Genomic DNA, 20,019 nt, shown 5'->3' with positions numbered 1-20,019 from the left:
AATTTCATGCATGTGAGAATGTGCTCAGATGAGCGAGCTCCATTCTTATTCATTAAAAAAAATATTTATGGTAAATTGAGGTTCCTCCCTCCGTTATAGCATGTGCAGAATCACAAAGAGCAAACTTACGCTGTGTACATGTTCTTCTGGGTGATGATTCACTAGCTTCTTATTATGAGAAATTTTTTGTATCTGTATTTCATTAATTTAGATGAAGTTGTGCACATCCATGGTAGCAGAGCAGGAACTGCTTGAGCTGAAGCAGAGCTTGTCTGCATGAGTTTAGGCCAGTGTTGCACTGAGGTTCTGAATGTGCTGAGAAAACTTAGTTTCACAAGCTGGGCTTTGGACCCATATGCCAGCACCATTCCTCCAGATTGGTGAATGTTAGTCGGCAAATATTTGATCCTCTGGTGATAGAGATTATCAAAACCTTCTTTAGGAAAGAGTGCCATGACCCTTGTTCAAGAAACTTTGGTGCTCACTTCTAGGTGACTCTAGAACTTTTTCTATCTTCCATTGCTGGTTAAGACAATGGACAAGACTGTGGTGAGACAACCCACAGTATTTAAACACCTTGGATCTCCTTGATCTATGTCAATATGGCTTCAGACCTATGTATGGCACTGAGATTTACTGAGACAGTGCTGCATCATAGTTGAATTGGCTTTAATGAGAAATGTAAGGTTGATGAGTTCTTCTCTCCACTCACGAACAAGTTCCCGAATGAGGTTTTATTGCAGGATAGCTCATTTTCTGCCTCTCCTGCACACTCATCATGTTTTAGATTTTTAATTCATTACACTAGATTTTTAATACATTTATTTCCCTTTTAAAATAGCACTATTTCCTCTCAGTGGACCAGCTCAAAGGCCTTCTTAAAACACAAGAATGGCCATACTGGGTCAGACCAATGGTCCGTCTAGCTCAGTATCCTGTCTTCTGACAGGGGCCAGTGCCAAATGCTTCAGAGGGACCAAACAGAGCAGAGCAAATAATCAAGTGATCCACCCCCTGTTGTCAAGTCCCAGCTTCTGCAAGTTATATTTTAGGGACACCCAGAGCATGGGTTTGTGTCCCTGACCATCTTGGCTAATAGCCATTGATGGACCTCTCCTCCATGAACTTATGTAATTCTTTTTTGAACCCAGTTATACTCTTGGTCTTCGCCACATGCAATGAGATCCACAGTTGACGGTGTGTTGTGTGAAGAAGTACTTCCTTATATTTGTTTTCAACCTACTGCCTGTTAATTGCAGTAGTTCTTATGTTATGTGAAGGGGTGAATAACACTTCTTTATTAGCTGTCTCCACACCATTTATGATTTTATAGACCTCTGTGATACCCCCCTTAATCGTCTCTTTTCTTAGCTGAACAGCCCCAGTCTTTTTCGTCTTTCTTGTGGAAGGCGTTCCATACCCCAAATAATTTTTGTTGCCCTTGTCTCTGTCCTTTTTCCAGTTTTAATTTATCTTTTTTGAGATGAGGCAACTGGAACGGCATACAGTATGCAAGGTGTAGGTGTACCATGGATTTATATAATGGTATTATATTATGTATCCCCTCCCTAATGGTTCCTGACATTCTGTTAGCTTTTTTGACTGCTGCTGCACACTGAGCAGATGTTTTCAGAGAACGGTCTACAATGACTCCAAGATCTCTTTCTTGGTGGTAACAGCTAATTTAGACCAATGTATAGTTGGGATTCTATTTTCCTGTCTGCATTACTTGCATTTATCAGCATTGAATTTCATCTGCCATTTTAGTTTAGATGGAGCCCATCCTTCCTGTAGAGGCTCCTCCTTTCCCAAAAGGTTCCCCAGTTACTAGGAAACTTAAATCCCTCTTCTGAACACCTCAGTTCTACCTGTCTTACTGGCCCTGCACATGGAACCGTAAGCATTTCAAAGAATGGTACCATGCAGGTCCTGGACTTTAATCTCTTACCTAGCAGCCTAAATTTGGCCTCAATGGTATCTCTCCTACCTTTCCCTATGTCACTGATACCTAGACATACCATAACCATCAGCTCCACCTCAGCACTTCACATAAGCCTGTCTAAATGTCTTGAGAGATCCCCAATCTTCGCACCCGACAGCCAATTTACCATGCTGTTCTCCCAGTCATCACAAACCCATCTATCTATATTTCTAATCTTATCCCCCCTTACTATTACCTGTCCCTTCCTAATAACAGGGATGCCCTGCCTGAAGAGGTATTCTCACCATGAGAGGATACTATGACATCATCTGGAAGGAGGGTCCCAACTATGGGATTATTTCCCTCTGCTCCAGCTTGATGTTCTCCTTCCCCAAGACTTTGATCCTCCTCAAAAGCAGTGAGGTTGTCAGATGGTGAATGGACCTCGCTACTATGACCTGGTAAGTCTTATCTATGTACCCCTCCACCTTCCTTAGCTCCTCCAGTTCAGCCACTCTAGTATCAAGAACCTGTACTTAGTCTCTGAGGGCCATGAGCTGCTTACACCGCATGTATACATATGCTACCTGCCTACAGGACAGGTAATTATACATGCTGCACTGGGTGCAATAAACTGGAAAGCCCCCATTCTGTTGCTGGACTTCTGCCGGACTTATATTTTTGTTTGTTTGTTCTTTGTATATGTTTTGTTTGGTTTGGGTGGGAGCAAGTTTAGAGAATGTTTATTATCTGGCTCTCATGCTCCCTCTCTGAACTCACTTTCAAAACTCCCGTTTGCTGCTCCTTTTTGCTAGCTCATTTCCCTGTTTGCTAGCTGTCTTTGGTAGAGAGGTATTGGTTTCATTCTAAAAGATTGTACATGCTTCCTTACCAGTTGCTCAGCCACTGACCTGGACTCAGAAACAGAGTCAGGATCTTATCCCGTGATCTATGACAATTTACACCAGTTGAGGATCTGCCTCTGAGTATGTTGGATTTTATGCTGCCACAAGGTATCACTGAGGCCAAAAGTTTAGGACGATTCAAAAAAGGATTAGACATTTTTTCCCCCAGGGCAGATTGGCAGAAGCCCTGGCGGTTTTTCGCCTTCCTCTGCAGCATGGGGCACAGGTCACTTACTGTAGGAGTCTCTGCACCTTGAAAGTCTTTAAACCATGATTTGAGGACTTCAGTAGCTCAGAGATAGGTTAGGGGTTTGTTACAGGAGTTGGTGGGTGAGATTCCTTGTCCTGCGTTGTGCAGGAGGTCAGACTAGATGATCATAATGGTCCCTTCTGACCTTAAAGTCTATGATTTAAAGTCTATATGCATGCTGAAAATGCCTACTTTATACAATATTTAGGAATGAATACTACAATTTAGATTGTAAACTCTTTGGGATAGGACCCCATCCAGTAGTGTTCTTTGTACAGCATCAGCACAGCAGGGCTCAACTCCTGATTAGGGCTTCGAGTTGCTGCTGGTTACAGCTAGTAATAACTAACTGTTTTAAGGGGAATTTACTCATGACATTGTAGCTGTTTTGATCCCTGATTACCTCTATGGGAGGGGATGTTTGCCTCTGTGCATTTGTCTGTCTGTGCCTTTTTATTTTCAGTGAGGGGAGAAAATAAAGTAGGTTGCATATTGGATACATTATCTCGGTATTAAAGTGCCATTCCCAATCTCTTTTGGATAATTGGAACAGAGAATCGCCACTCTTCATCCATCACTTTAAATGAAGGCCATAGTAAAATGCTTTGGCTGCTGGGAACAACAAATAAGAACACTTTATCCATTTCAGTTCCCTTTTGCCCATGAAACTGTCTGAAGAGGTTTTAGCACTTTGAGCAGCAGCAGGAGGCATGTCAGCTGTTTTACAAGCCTCTTTGGGGGATTGCTAAAGCATACTGTAAGGACCTCCCAGGAAGTGTTTCATGTTCTTGGGGTTTTTTTTTAAAATTCAGCTGACATATTGTATAGCATGTTATTTGTATCATTTGATCTGGATTCTCACTGACCGTAAAGGTCTCATTGACCAAAAAACTAGGTGTCATTTCACTGTAGAGTTCTAAGCCATGTTACCTTAAGGTAACAAAGGCTACTCAAAGATAGGTTACACTGACAGCTACTAGTGACCTACTAAACCTTTGTAATCTGGGCTAAACAGGTGACTGTGGGGCAACTCTGCTCTCAGTTACCCTCATGAGAATCTGGAGTAATTCCATATCTTTCCATTCATCCTTTATATTTGTAATGGAATTAATTTTCTTATAAATTGAGAGGGATTGTTTCTAAGTGTTTTTTGTTATTTATAGCCAGATAAAAGGGCTTCTGTCTTTATTTCCATGGAGTACGAACCAGTCTAATCCTAGGTTTCAGAGTAACAGCCGTGTTAGTCTGTATTCGCAAAAAGAAAAGGAGTACTTGTGGCACCTTAGAGATTAACCAATTTATTTGAGCATGAGCTTTCGTGAGCTACAGCTCACTTCATCGGATGCGTACTGTGGAAACTGCAGAAGACATTATATACACAGAGACCATGAAACAATACCTCCTCCCACCCCACTGTCCTGCTGGTAATAGCTTATCTAAAGTGATCATCAAGGTGGGCCATTTCCAGCACAAATCCAGGTTTTCTCACCCTCCGCCGCCCCCCCCCCCCCACCCCCACACACACAAACTCACTCTCCTGCTGGTAATAGCCTATCCAAAGTGACCACTCTCCTCACAATGTGTATGAAAATCAAGGTGGGCCATTTCCAGCAGAAATCTAGGTTTTCTCACCCCCCACCCACCCCCACACACACAAACTCACTCTCCTGCTGGTAATAGCTCATCCAAAGCGACCACTCTCTCTACAGTGTGCATGATAATCAAGGTGGGCCATTTCCAGCACAAATACAGGTTTTCTCACCCCCCCACCCCCATATACACACAAACTCACTCTCCTGCTGGCAATAGCTCATCCAAACTGACCACTCTCCTTACAATGTGCATGATAATCAAGGTGGGCCATTTCCAGCATAAATCCAAGTTTAACCAGAACATCGGGGGGGAGGGGTAGAAAAAAACAAGTTTTGTATTCTCTGTATGTCTTCGAAGAATATAATCACTACATTTTACTCTTTTGAAAGCTGCCTGTTTTAAAGGACTGGGGCATAGGCAGTCTGGTCTAGCAGTCACAGCTGGGCTGGTGCCCACAAGTCAACGATGGACACGAGGCAGTAGTCACTGAGTAGGGGTCCGAGTAATCGCTAGGGCCAGGATCAATAAGCAAGTCAGGGTCAGAGTCAGGCATGGGTTGGAGATCAGAAGTAGTACCAAGCTGAAATGAGGAGACAAGAGTCAGGCTGGGGTTGGAGACCAGAGATCAGAAAATGAAGTGAAGTCTGGAGTCGCAGCAGGCCAGGAGTCTGTGGGGTTGTCCAGACAACTTCATGAGGCATCCAATAGGGTTAAATAGTATGCGTGGGCCAATCAGAGGGCCGCAGAGTACTGTCACTATGGACGTTTTGGGCAATACATTCTGTAGCACCTAATCTCCACTGTGCTCCTTGGATGTGGCTCTGCATGACTTCATGATGGTGATGTGGGAACATCAGCTGTCCCAGGCTCAACAGGACCAGGTTCTAGTACCATGGAGCCGGACACCAGCCAAATTTAAATGGGTGGTGGGTGAAGTGTGAGTGGGAAGATAATCTGTCTCCTGCAAGGTTTATAAGGTAACACACCAAATCAGGATTTGTTTGAGTTTTTAATGATAATCCAAGGAAACTGAGGAAACTGCTTTAGCAGAGGAAGGCTTTCCATCAATTTAGAGGTGAAAGTTGCTTTTATCATTTCATCAATCCCTTGAACCATCCATTTTTTAATTAGGCCTAAGAATTTACTTATCCTGACAGTGAAACCCATGCTGCCATTTTTTTACTTTGAGGGTTACATTATTTTTCATACATTATCTTTCAAACAGATCCTGGTTTCATTTCTGAGATGCAGCTGATGCTGAAAGGCTCCAGCTTACATGTGGCCTATCTGGGAAAAATCAAACTTCCTTTTTGTTACTCTTGATTAAAAGGAAAGCCCTTTATAAAAAAAGAAAGGAGTATAAAAGAGAAAAATGCAAGGAACCAAACGAAGCCCCATAGAGTGATGGAATTCTTCAGCCAGTTGTTAGTAGGTCAGTAGTTGCTATAGCCACAAACTAGCCAGACTATTGTGCAAAGCAATATCAAGTTACCAACATTAAAGTATTGAAATTTACAACACTCATAGTAAGGAAATGAGATATAGAGTAGTTAAGTGACTTGGTTAAGACCATGCAGAAAATCTGTAATAAAGCTAGGAGTAGAACACAGGTCTCCTGACTTCCAGTCGTGCGCCTTAAACACAGATCAGCCTTCCTTCCCATTGTCTGACTCTGTTGCATTCACTCAACTTGCAAGGTGTAAGATGCAGTTATATATGGTAGCTCATGGGTACTAGCTTATTTAATGAGTTTAACTCTAAGCTAAACAAGATTGCTTATTGACACTTCTGCTTCAGTGTGCTTGTGCACAGCACCGCTCACATCATCAGCCATGGTGCATACTGCCCTCCAGGGGCAAAGGAAATGGGGAGAGAATTGCTTGGTTGCATGAAACTATGAGTATAGGGCAATGGCACTGAATACTGGCACCATTTTCCCCAGGCAGCGGTGATTGGGGGCATCAAAGGCACAGAGAGCACACCTGCTGCTGGCATCCCAAAGCCACCCAGGCCTGTATGCTGCTAGCCTGTTTATTGCAATGGTGCCTGCCAAAGTTATTGCAGACTGGTGTGGGAAAGTGTTCTACCATGGAGGAAGATATAAGGCTGCCACCCCCAGAAACCTTTGGGAAAGAATTGCAGAGTAGCACCATGAAAGTTTCATCGAGATCTCTCAGGAAGATTTAAGGGACATCCCTGTGTACATAAACAAACTGCTCTGCCTGGCCCTCCTGCCTAACTCTAAAGGGGAATGAAAAGCAGATAACAATGCTACCTCTCTTTGTCGTACCACTACCTCTTCTAGTATGAATAAATTAATGAAATGTCAATAGCTGTGTCCTGCTAAGTTGGGGGCGCCATCACTACATCATTGTAATGGGAAATGTATTTACATACTTACCTGAAGTTCCTCCCCTGCATTGGGCTTTCCCATGCTCGAATGCTGGGACTGATTGGACTGTGGTGGAGTCTCAAACAGGTCCTGGCTCGCAGCATGGCTGGATCTTCTGGTCACCTGTCTCCCATCCTCTTCTTCCTCCTCCTTATCCCTTCCCAGGGGTCTGTGTCTTGGGCTCCTTGGAAGTATCCATGGTGGTCTGCAGGCTCCTGGTGGTGTCTCCTCCAAATATGGCATTCAGTTCTTTATAAAAGCAGCAGGTCTTCAGCTCAGCATCAGATTGATTGTTGGCCTCCCTGGCCTTCTGGTATGGCTGCTGCAGTTCTTCACTTTCACACAGCACAGCTGCTGATCCCTGTCGTATCCCTTCTCCTGCATTCCTCATCCAATCTGCTCATAGATGTCCACATTTCTATGGGTGCTGGTACCTGTGCCTGCACAGCCTATTCTCCCCTAAGGCCCGGGAGAGCCAATATCTCCTTTCTGCTCCAGGCAGGAGTGTGGCTGGAGTATGTAGCCAGCATGGTCAGCTGGGCAGTCGCACACAACAGTGTAGAGCTGCTAGGTGTGCTCGCCAAGGTGAGCAATCAGGAAAAGGTATTTTAAAAATTCACAGGGTTTTTAGGGAGGGGGGCCTTATGGTCTCCGTGACCTCTGGGCAGTGGAGTTCATAATTGTGACAAAAGCGGTCAGTGTTCAGCATTGTAGGACAGCTGCTGGAAGACTGTTAGGGTCAACATAGGTAACGAACGCAGTGTCTACACGTGCACTGCATCAACCTCAGTACATTGACCATGGCTCAACACTATTTGGGGAGGTGGGGTTATTGTGCTGCCGTAATGGGGCACTTACATCAGTGGGAGACAAATTTAAGCATAGACTCACGCACAAATAGGTTGATGCAAGGCAGCTTACGTTGGCCTAACTGTAGTGTAGACTAGTCCTAAGCACCTTTACTTATACCACCATACATAAAGCTAGTTTCATTTGATGTTTAGCTGTATATCAAACTGATAAAAGCAGCAAGAAGTTCCAAACTAAAGCTAACAGACTCTCCAGAACTCACCTTTCTGCATTGAAACTGTAAAATCAGTCACCGTTCAGAGTGTTCACAATGTAGCAGGTTTCAGGTGCAGTGTAACCCTCAGCTTACAATTTATATACCTTTTAAAATAAAACTTCAACCAAAACAAAACAAAAAAGTGAAAAAACTCCTACTTAGATTGTGTGCGATTTACCTGTAATTAAAAACACAGAGTGAATGATACATATAAATGGACACAGAAAATATACTGAGTATTGATTGAGTATTCTCTGTGGTCTATTGTGTGTTTCAGCCATTTCTGAAATGCATGCTATTGATGAGGTGGGCAGTAATAGACCTTCTAGAGACGTTCTTGTCTTTTCATATAAATAGGCATTTGGCAGTGTTTGCATACCTGATAGAATTTTGTTTAATGCATTTCACCTTTTTCATGTGTTCCTTGTTTAATTCCAACAAGCATCTGACATGAAAGCTAAAGATAAAAGTGTGACATAGTACAATTAGCTTCTGTGAAGTCTGCATAACACTAATGGAACACATCTCTTCCCTATGCACAACGAGCATAATGCAAGCCATTTTTTAGTCATTTGTGTTATACATGAGAAGCCTGAAATGAGTACTTTTGTGCCCCCCCACACACATAACCAAAGTCCCTGTGTCTGATAATATTGGAAATAATTAATCTTTCCAAATATGCAAAACAGTAATTTCTGCAATCAAGTCAGAGACATGTAACACTTGTAATGTAAACCTTTGTACAGTGAGAAAAATAACCTGGAATTTAGAGCAGAGTCTAGAAATACAGTAAATATCAGGAAGTTTTGTAAGCTGCTTTCACCTGTGTCCGTCTAGTATTGTCTAAATTATGCCTTATTAGGGCTTGTTGTGATTTCAGACCAACAATTTGTAGCTGTTTCTGGTCAAATAAATACAAGCTTAAGAGTTCAGTTTGAAATCAATGTGCTGGACTTTTGCATTTAAATCCACTGAGCCGTTAAGAAACAGGATTTGTGAACAGGATTTGTGAAAACGCACTCTTGAAAAAGTTCTAATATCTTGCTAAGCAGAATAGATTTATTACTGTAGCAAACCAGCAGGGTTCTTCCCATTGTGGTCATGCTTTTTTGTTTCCTTTGGCCTAAGGAAGTGTCTTTCCTACATTTCATAGTTATAATTAGAAATAGGCTTGAGCCTAGGCTTGGAGTTTGGGTCCAGATGCAAATGCAGATTTTCCTAAATTTCAGGTGTGTTTGGATTTAGTGCTGTGGTTTGATCTGCTGGAGAGACCGCCTTAAGCTGTGAAGTTTGGGGCTGAATTTTCCCAGTGTTTGGTAGGGGATTGGACCTAGTGCTCTATTTTCAACCCACTTCTGGATATACTGTGTGGGTTCTGCTACAGTTATGGCATAAGTGTAGCCCTGTATCCTTCAGGATGCTGATATAATTTCATCTGCCTTTAGATCTACTCCACTATTTATTATAAAACAATTTTAGAGGTGTAAGGTTGGTGACAAAAGTTGGTGTGATAAGGTCTGATGGTTACTTCATTATGTTCTGCACCTCTTGATGATGTTATTACAGTTAATTTTTTTAAATGGTTTATAAACACTTCAGCCAGCCTCAGTACTTACAACAAAGAAGCACAGCACACAGCTGCCAAAATTAAAATAGGAGCACTTAGAAAGATGCCACAGATGGACTGTGTCATATATGGGGGTTGAATATGAATGCTGAGTTCCTTCTGGAAAAGGTCTTGCCTCCTACCCTCTGTTGATAATATGTTGCATTTGCTGCTATAGAACATAGTTGTGGTGTAAATATAAAAGGTACAGGAGAATGAATCCCACCCAATTTGCTGGCAGGGAACAACAGTGTTGCATTTCTTCTACCCCCAGTTTTCAGGCCTGAGGAGGGCAGGACGGCAGTGCTTGGTGTGGTATGCTGCAGTGCTCCATCACCTGTGTAGAATGGCTTGGCAGCAGTTGAGTGGTGCAGCTGTTGAGCGGCACAGCTGCACACAGAGAAACGTGTCCGGAGAACAGCTGGTCAAAAAAAAGAAAAAAAAAACACACATTTTTCCCACTGTGAAAAATTTCTAACAGATTTTCATTTGAAATTTTTCACTTGAGATTTTTCACAGGCAAATTTCCAAACTGAAAAATGTTCAAAATTCTGATTGTCACCCCCCCTCTCCTTTTTTTGCCACTGAATTACAGTATAATAGAATTAATGCTATCTAGAGGGGTTTTTCCCCTCACTTTTTCCTCTTTCTCTTTGTTATTTCCTCCTGTTGACATTTTCCAAAGTCAAAAATGTTTTGAAATGTTACAGAAGGAAAAAAATGTGAAAAAAACCAACAAAACCAAAGCCTGGGCGTTATTCATTTTATTGTGCTTTGTGGGAATAATGGGGAAGGCAGAAGGCAGGGAAAGTGGTAAAAACAAAAAATTGAAAATGTAATTACTGATTGGCGTGGGAGAGGGGGAATTCAATTAGAAACCAAATCTTCATCACTTCCCATAAAAAATCATCAAAAATGACATTTTCATAGGAAAAAAGTACAGTTTTAACTAAAAAATGTTTCTCTGGAGGAGGAGTGTTGATGTAGCCATATCAGTCCCAGGGTATTAGAGAGACAAGGTGGGTGAGGTAGTATCTTTTATTGGACCAAATTCTGTTGGTGAGAGAGACAAGCTTTCAAGTTTATACAGAGATCTAATTCAGGTGAGCTCTCTCACCAACAGAAATTGATCAAGTAAAAAATACTACCTCACCACCCTGTCTCTCTCACGGAGCCTCTACCAGCTATACTGTGCTAGCAGCTGACCAGCAGGGAGAGCAGCACAGAGAAGGCTGTTTCCCTTCCGGCAGACTCAGGGGAGGGAGAGGTTCTGGCTACCGGGCCTAGCTCTCCCCACTGCTCTAGGAGAAAGAAGGAGAACCCCTGGCACCTTCTAAAGCTTGAGGGATAAAGGTGCTATTGGTGAGGAGCTGGAGATTAAGAGGAAGCAGAGCCTAGAGGTGAAATGAGGGAGTCAGAGGGGTTTGGGGTGAAAACAGGGAGAAACGTTAGCTAGAAAGATGGGGAACAGAGGTAGGGTGACCATATATCCGAAAGAGAAAACAGGACACCATGGAGGCTAGTCCGAGTGCCTGCCCCCCACTCATGAGAGGTTGCTGCTCTCCTGACCCCCCCGCAAAAAGGCTGGGGCTGGCGTCACTGTTCACTCAAGTCCTGCCTGCCCCCGCCGGAGCCTTGCTTCCCCTACCTGTGCAGGGCTGGCATTGCCACTCCACCCCGCCCCCCACTGATCAAGCTGGCAAGAGCAAATGTGACAAATGCCCACTTTTGCCAAAAAAATCAGGGCAGCCAGGACAGGGTTTAAAAAAGGGACTGTCCTGGCGAAAACAGGACATATGATCACCCTAGGCAGAGGGACACTCAGAGGTAGGGGGGCTAGTGAGAAATCTGATCGATTTGGAGTGGAAGGGGAACTACCGATGGACTTGGTGGAGAAGCAGATGTATTTTGAGGGGCTGGAGACGGGGGAGTTGATGGGTCTGATAGAGGGGAATTGAGGTTCTGCGGAGGTCAAAGGGATTTGCAGTTCTGACAGAACTCGCAACTGGGACAGCAGCACCAAGAGCATTTATAGAGCCAGCTTCTTGTCCCTCAGTTTTGGGGTCAAATTACTCCTCTGAACATAGGGCAACAAGTGGTCAACCTGGCAGACAGGACTTATATGCTTGAGGGCTCTAAATATTGTTTCCTCAATGCTCAATCACTCCTAATCGGCAGCTTGTTCCATTTGTTTTATGGTTGCTAGTACCAGTAAACACTTTTAATCCCACAGCAATGAAATAGGCTGCAGTTCTAGAAAAACTGGACCTGCTGGAGCACTCAAAGGCGTCTTTTCAGTAAGATCATGAGTTGTTTGGGAAGAACCAATGGGTGCCTAGCTGAACATTTAATCCTGTATGATTGTTTACATGATTGTCATTCTGATTATGCCCCCCTCCATGATTAGTGAGCCTTGCTCCTTTCAGTACTTTACAGTTATGTTAACAGCTCTGAAGAACTGCCAGCGTAGCCACTTTAGCAGCAGACAAGTTACACTGTGCTTTTTTTATTATTATTAGTGTTCAATTTTAGGGGTTGCCAGACACTAAATACTAAGTCTTCTCTTTACAGGGCAACAGTAATTTGTCCTACAGTTGTAAAGTAGCTCTTTTTTTTTTCTCCCGCATCCTGCTAAACAAAAACTCACTTTTTTTTAAAAGACCGAGCAAATAGAAAATGGTTCCATTTTTTATATAAACTGTGATTATATGAACAGATATTTTCAAGGTTAAAAAAAAGAATGCAGAGCAATTTATTTATGAAAATCCTGAGTTTTTTTGTTAATGATGGTTCTGTTAAATTTTTCCAGAAATATTTTTTCAAATGCTATTCGTATTGCGGTACCGACATTTAGTGCAAGTCTGTGTAAAAATGATATTTAAAGATCTTAAGCTATATTCTTGTGCTACAACAATAAATGCTGCTAGCTTTCAGGTACAATTATTATTCTGTTTATTCTTAACATTTTTGTTCCATGTATTCTCTCTCTTTCTGGTAGACGCCTTGCATTTCCAAGACTGAAAATCAGCCTCAAGGACTTGCAACTAGTGTTAGGTGGGGACAGACACCCATCAATCAGTCTACACCCTGGGACACAGATGAACCACCCTCTAAACAGATGAGGGAGAATGAAAACCCAGGTATGTTTTTAATCTTATTTGTAATTCTACAAGGGAAAATAGTTCAAAGCGAATTCAATACACTATCTCCAATTACCTCTCTAAATTAGACTTTATTGTAAGTCCTTTATATATATATATCGTGTGGCAAAGTACCTCGTTCTCCTCAGCAGACTCAGTCCTTTTTAGCCTTGGAGACACCAGCTTGGGCAAGGCAAATCCTTACAGGTAGCACAGGGTCCGGTTATTCTTTTCCCTGATCAGTCCCTTGTGTTTGTTTTCCTTCCCTTCTGGGGCGGGGGAGTGTAGCCTCCCTTCCTCAAAGGGTTCGGTGTCTTGCTGCCCTTAGCCTACTGGCAGCTTCCCTTCTTCTCTCACTCTCTCCTCCTCTCCTTCCACGCCAGGGAAGGTTTAAAAAGGTCTCCACCAGTTGGAGCCAGCTGAACCTAATTAGCTCCCTAGCAACCCCTTTTCCAGCTGAACCTTATTTCCTGGTGGTTATCTCCTCATTGGACAGGGAGAAGCTTTTTAATCCCCTGGGACTAATTACTACCCCTCCCTCTTTCGTAGCTGTTTGTCATGGGTTTACCACATACCTCCCCTCCCCTGCTCAACACTACGGGGTTGGGCTACTTGGGTCGGAAAGCAGTGCACTCTCGATAGGCCATCCACATTGCCATGTCGGATTCCAGACCTATGTTGTACTGTGAAGTGGAAGGGTTGAAGTGACAGGAACCATCTCGTTACTATCGCATTTTTGTCTTTGTTTTGGTGCATCCACTGCAGAGGGGCATAGTCCGTGACAAGAGTAAACCTCTGTCCTAGTAGATAGTAGCGTAGGCTTTCTATGGCCCATTTTACCGCCAGGCATTCCTTTTCCACTACGGCGTACTTCTGTTCCCTAGGCAGGAGCATCCTACTGAGGAAGAAGACAGGGTGTTCGTCATCCCCGACCATTTGTGAAAGTACGGCCCCCAACCCTACTTCAGAGGCGTCGGTTTGCAGGATAAACTCCTTCCCTCAGTCTGGGGCTACAAGTACGGGGTCTGTGCACAGGGCCGTCTTTAGATCCGCAAAAGCGCCTTCAGCCGCGGTAGACCAACTTATTATGTCTGGGCCCCTAGCTTTTCTTAGGTCCGTTAATGGGCATGTCCTGGTGGAGAAGTGGGGAATGAACCGTCTATAGTACCCCACTAGTCCCAGGAAGGCTCAGACCTGTTTTTTCCGGAGGGGTTGGGGCCACTTCTGTATAGCTTCTTACTTGTTGAGTTGGGGCTTCACCATGCCCCTCCCCACTATATACCCGAGGTACTTGGCCTCAGCTAACCCAATCGAACATTTGGAGGGATTCGCTATCAACCCCGCCTTCCACAGGGTGTCCAGGACTGCTTCCACCTTCTCCAAGTGCATTTCCCAGTTGGGGCTATATATAATGATGTTGTTGAGATAGGCTTCCGCATACTTGCCATGGGGTCGCAACAGTTTGTCCATGAGCTATTGAAACGTAGCGGGAGCACCATGCAACCCAAAGGGGAGGACGGTGTACTGATACAGACCTTCTGAAGTTGCAAAGGCCATCTTTTCTTTGTCGGCCTTGGCCAGTGGGATCTGCCAATAGCCCTTGGTCAGGTCAAGGGTAGACATAAACCATGCTTTTTCCAGTCTGTCAATTAGCTCATCTATCCAGGGTATAGGGTGCGCATCAAATTGGGATACCTCATTCAACTTGCGGAAGTTGTTGCAGAACCTCATGCTGCCGTCTGGCTTAGGCACTAGTACCACGGGACTTGACCATTGGCTATGAGATTCTTCAGTGACTCCTAAGGTCAGCATTTTCTGGACCTCTGTCCTGATCTCTTCTCTTTTGGCCTCCGGGATCCGGTATGGCTTGATGTTCACTTTCACTCCAGGCTTTGTGAGGATGTGGTGGTGAACCTCAGTAGTCCTGCCTGGCTTTTCCGAGAACACATCCTGGTTGCGTTTGATCAGGCTGATCACTTCCGATCATTGTTCCGGAGTCAACTCCGGAGATATCCCCACCTGGTCGGGCTGGTTGCTTTTAGGGGATGGCGCCCCCAGTGAAACCACCGGAACTTCTCTATCCCACCAAGGTTTCAGCAGATATATACAGCAGATCTGCTCCAGCTTCCAGCGGCACGGCTGTCGGACCTTATAGTTGACTTCTTCTATAGCTTCTGTTATTTTGTATGGTCCCTGCCACCTGGCCAGGAGCTTGCTCTCCGCCGTGGGTATGAGCACCATTATCCGGTCTCTCACCTGGAACTTCCAGGTTGCCGCTTGGCAATTATAGTATGTCTGTTGTGCCTCTTGTGCCTTCTCCATGTGTTCGTGTACAAGGGGGGCGACTTGGACTATCCTATCTTTCATCTGTAACACATGTTCAACGACGTTTCTCCCTGGGTTCGGCTGTTCTTCCCAGCCTTCTTTAGCCAGGTCCAGTATGCCTCTGGGGTGGTGACCGTATAACAGCTCGAAGGGGGAGAATCCCATGGAAGCCTGGGGTACTTCCCATATGGAACAGCAAGTAGGGCAGCAGAGCGTCCCACTCTTTCCCATTGTGACTAACCACTTTCCACAACATGTTCTTCAATGTCCTATTGAAGCGTCCGACAAGACCATCTGTCTGGGGATGGTAGACCAATGTCCTGAGAGTCTGTATGTGGAGCATTGTACATAGGTCATTCATCAGCTTAGACACAAAGGGGGTCCCTTGGTCCATCAGGATCTCCTTGGGTATCCCTACTCTGGAAAAAATCTGGAATAATTCTTTGGCTATGGTCTTGGTTAGGGCATTCCGCAGGGGTACGGCCTCGGGGTATCGGGTGGCATAATCTAATATTACCAGAATGTACTGGTGGCCCCTGGCTGACGTCTTCAATGGCCCTACTAGGTCCATAGTTATTTGCTCAAATGGGGTCTCAATAATTAATAGCGGTACCAAAGGGGCCCTTAAGTGTGGTCGGGGCCCATGTATCTGGCATTCCGGACAGGATGTACAATATCGTCAGACCGACACATAAATGCCAGGCCAAAAAAACCTCTGCAGGATCCAATCAAGGGTCTTATCGACCCCTAGGTGGCCCCACAAAAAATGGCTGTGGGCCAGATCCATCACACCCCTCTGATGCTTCTGAGGGACCAAGAGTTGTTCTATGACTTGCTCTTGGACCCGGACTACTCTGTATAGCAGATCGTTCTTAATCACATAACATGGCCCTGGGCCCTTAACTCTCTCCTCCATGGGGACCCCATTTACCTCGACTACTTCTTTATGAATATTGTTGTATATTGGATCATTGGCCTGATCCTGACCAAAATTCCTGAGTGCAATCCCCCTTTGTCTAGACTCAGGGAGGTCGACCACTGTCTCCCCTTCAGGGAAAGTCCCTGGGGAACCAGGTTCGGCAATAGGGTTGTTGATCGCCGGCCCAGTCCCGCTGTTGGTTGAGCCACCTCTTTCCCCTACTAGTGTAGACTTCTGGTATTGGGTCAGGATCTTCGTCCCCCTCCTTTTATCTTCCCTCCATTCCCTCCAAGTCTTCCGGGGCTTCCCCGGCGGGGAGAACAAATCCTGGCCAAATTCATGGAAGGCTGGTTGGGGGGGAGGGTTAACTAGCCGGGCCACCCCCTGGGTCCCAGAGTCATTATTTTCTTCTACCTTTTCCCGGGGAGTAGGCTATCAAATCCTGGGAAGTCTCGTCCAATAATGACTGGGTAGGGGAATTTCGGAACTACTCCCACCGTCACCTTAGTGGGATTTCCGTGAACTTCTATTTTTACAGGGATGGTTGGGTAATAGTTGACATCCCCATGCACAGAGGATATCCCTGAGCGCTTGGCCCGGGATATTTGGTCCTCCCCTACCAGCTTCCCCGAGACCAACGTGATCGCACTCCCTGAGCCGACTAACGTGGTGGTCTCTATACCATTCATCTTAATGGGTCTAGTGTATCTATGAGGGACCATCGCAACCCCGACTAGTCTTATTAGATCACATGGTCCCCCTGTATCTCCCAATTCGCATTGCATGGGCTCTTCTAGATTCAGGCATTGGGCAGCGGTATGCCCTAATTTGCCACAGGCGTAACATCGGTACCCCGCTCAGGGTGCCCCCTATCTTTTGGGCTGCTGGGCTTTATCCCCCGAGTCTTTCTCCCGCAGTCCTCAAGTCACTCTGGGACCGCCAGCTGCTCTTCCTCTTCCTTCCTCCCTTCCATTGTCCGGCCTGGTGCTAGGGCAAACCGGGGCCTCGGCGCGGAGACTTGTCTCCAATTCTGGCGCCTTCCTTCCCCGGTGATCCAAGAAAGTTCTTGGCCTGCTAAGTGCCTCTCTACGAGGGCAACTAGTTCATCATAGGAGGAGGGATCATTTTGACAGACCCATCCTCGTATGTCCGGCGGCAACCCCCTCATGTACCTGTCCAACACTAGGATTTCCACTACTTTGTCCGGCCCATGGGTCTTGGGGCGGAGCCACTTCCGGGCGAGATGGACTAAGTCAAAAAGATGGGACCTTAGCTCTTTGTTGTCCTGGTATCTCCACTCGTGGAAGCGCTGGGTCCTTATGGCCGGTGTCACACCTGACCTTGCCAGGATTTCCGCCTTCAACTGGGGGAAATCCATAGCTGCTTCCATGGTCATGTCGAAATAGGCCTTCTGGGCCTCCCCACACAGAAATGGAGCCAGAATCCCTGCCCACTGGTCTTGGGGCCAGGCCTCCCGTAGTGCCTTCTCTCGAACGCGAGGAGATATGCTTCTATATCGTCGTCTGTTGTCATCTTCTGTAAATAGTTGCTTGCCCGCAGCAGCCGGGTCCCTTGGGGTCCGTGTGTCAGGGCTTTCAACTGGTTCACTACTTCAGTCAGGGTGGCTCAATCGTGGGCCACCTGGTTCGTCAGTAATTAGTTCGTCTCCTGTTGGACATGTACTGCCTCTTGCTGGGTCGCCATCTGTACCCGGTAGCTTCTTGTTGGGCCGCAGTGGCCTGTATCAGTGCCTTGACTACATCCTCCATTTTTTTTAAACCTGCCCTGAGATGGCTTGCCACCGAGCCTTACTCACTCACTCACTATCCCACTTCCGACACCACGTGTGGCTAAGTACCTTGTTCTCCTCAGCAGACTCAGTCCTTTTTAGCCTTGGAGACACCGGCTTGGGCAAGGCAAATCCTTACAGGTAGCACAGGATCCAGTTATTCCTTTTCCTGATCAGTCCCTTGTGTTTGTTTTCCTTTCCTTCTGGGGCGGAGGAGTGTAGCCTTCCTTCCTCAAAGGGTTCGGTGTCTTGCTTCCCTTAGCCTACTGGCAGCTTCCCTCCTTCTCTCATTCTCTCCTCCTCTCCTTCCACGCCGGGGGAGGGTTTAAAAAGGTCTCCACCAGTTGGAGCCAGCTGAACCTAATTAGCTCCCTAGGAACCCCTTTTACAGCTGAACCTTATTTCCCGGTGGTTATCTCCTCATTGGACAGGGAGAAGCTTTTTAATCCCTTAGGACTAATTACTACTCCCTCCCTTTTTTGTAGCTGTTTGTCCTGCGTTTACCACTATCTATATATATACCGCAGCTGGATTTTTCTCTCTCATTGTAAAGACCTCCTCAAGATTCTTATACACCAGGGCTAACAGAAATGTATTAAGATGTCTGCAAGTTCATTATTGTGTTTTTCCCCTTCTCGGTTTTTGCCAGAGTAAAAGGCACTGGGTAGTACTTTAAGATCCCTTTTATGTCCAAAACTACCTGAAACGATTTCCAGCTTCCAGACGCACATTGTACATTGTGCAGCTATGCCAGATGCCTAATTACAACCTCTTTGTAGTGGCTGGAGCACTGCTATTACACATGCAGGGTGTTTGTCAGGGAGCCATGAACTCACGGTGGGAAAAGAGGTTAATTTTCTTGGAAGCATATACTTAAGCTGCATAAAGCACAAAATACATAAAATTGTAAACATGCTGCATGTTACCTGATCAGTATTTTAACAATTGCATTCACATCACTGCAGCAATTTTAGGCACTTATCAGTTTGGAATAGTTCCAGATCCTGTACCACTTTATATATTGTAAAGAAAAAAGAAACCTTAGGTGCTACTAAAAGGTTCATTTATGGGCAGCATTTACATAAAAGAAAGTTTGTGTGGGGTTGTTTTTTGTTTGTTTTTTGCCAAATTGTTCTTATTGCTAGCTTTTCTTTTTCCTCTGTGTCCCAGGTACAGCACCATGGGTTACAACAGTTGCAGCCGGTAGCCAGCCAACTCTTATAACTCATTCATATGGAATGACTCAGCCTCCAACCTTCAGCCCAGCAGTGAACGTCCAAGCCCCTGTCATTGGAGTTACACCCTCACTCCCTCCTCATGTTACCCCTCAGCTTCCATTAATGCCAGCTCATTATCAGCTTCAACAGCAGCCTTCACAGCCTCTGAATAACATGGTTGTGAACCTGCAAAGCCAGCCTTTGTACACTAACAGCCAGCCAATCATGTCCTCTATGACTGGGGTTGGTCAGGTGACTCACCCAGGCCACACTGCAGTAGGGAATGGTCATATGACTTGTCCTATTCTGCCTCCACCACCACCTGCTCTGCCTTCAGCTGCCCTACCCAATAGTGTTCCAGCTACCAATGGGCAGGCTGCTCCTCAGCTTCCTCCCAACCAGACGGGCAATCAGGAGACCACAAACGGGGTACAAATGCTACGGACTATTGGCGTTGGAAAGTACGAGTTCACAGACCCTTGGCATCCAAAAGGTAAGTCAGACTAGACCTCTTAATGTTGTTTTTGGTACATGGTGCCACAGTACATGGGCTCTCAGGAATGGATTAGGTCACCGAATTCAAGTTCTGCCAAGAAACCTGTAAAAGAGGCGCAGCCTAGCCAATAAAACCATCTTTACTGTTGATGTACTTGTGCCAGCACTCCAGCATCAGTTTCCTGTCTTGTGCGCTGCAGTAGCTTTTATGAATTAAAGATGACAAAACCAATTCTTAAGGAGAGAAAGAAAAGCTTAGCCTTTTTTTAGTATTGACTTTTAGGGTCCATCAAAGAATCTGGTATTCCACATCTCAAAGCACATGAGATAGCTGCTGTTCTGTGCTGCACAGTTTCTATGATTCCTTTTGAGATGTAATATATTTATTTATTTATAAGTCA

General features: G+C 45.2%; 1 protein-coding gene across 11 annotated transcripts in view; it reads left to right on the top strand.

The window, feature by feature from the left end:
- KLHL29 (kelch like family member 29) overlaps positions 1 to 20,019 on the top strand; it is a 601,388-nt gene that overhangs the window by 353,690 nt on the left and 227,679 nt on the right. For 10 of the 11 annotated variants that reach the window (XM_073335871.2, XM_073335864.2, XM_073335869.2 and 7 more), the window contains 2 exons: positions 12,732 to 12,873; positions 19,077 to 19,616. In XM_073335871.2, the coding sequence (XP_073191972.1) occupies positions 12,852 to 12,873; positions 19,077 to 19,616 (562 nt within the window). In that variant the 5' untranslated portion in view covers positions 12,732 to 12,851. Of the gene's footprint in view, positions 1 to 2,197; positions 2,383 to 12,731; positions 12,874 to 19,076; positions 19,617 to 20,019 lie in introns of all 11 variants that reach the window. The other variant, XM_073335870.2, reaches the window with a different exon arrangement.

This window comes from Lepidochelys kempii, chromosome 3 (genome assembly GCF_965140285.1).
Source record: "Lepidochelys kempii isolate rLepKem1 chromosome 3, rLepKem1.hap1, whole genome shotgun sequence".
Taxonomy (NCBI): Eukaryota; Metazoa; Chordata; order Testudines; family Cheloniidae; genus Lepidochelys; species Lepidochelys kempii.
Note: the sequence above shows the minus strand (reverse complement) of the source record. Positions and strands in the feature narration are given on the sequence as shown.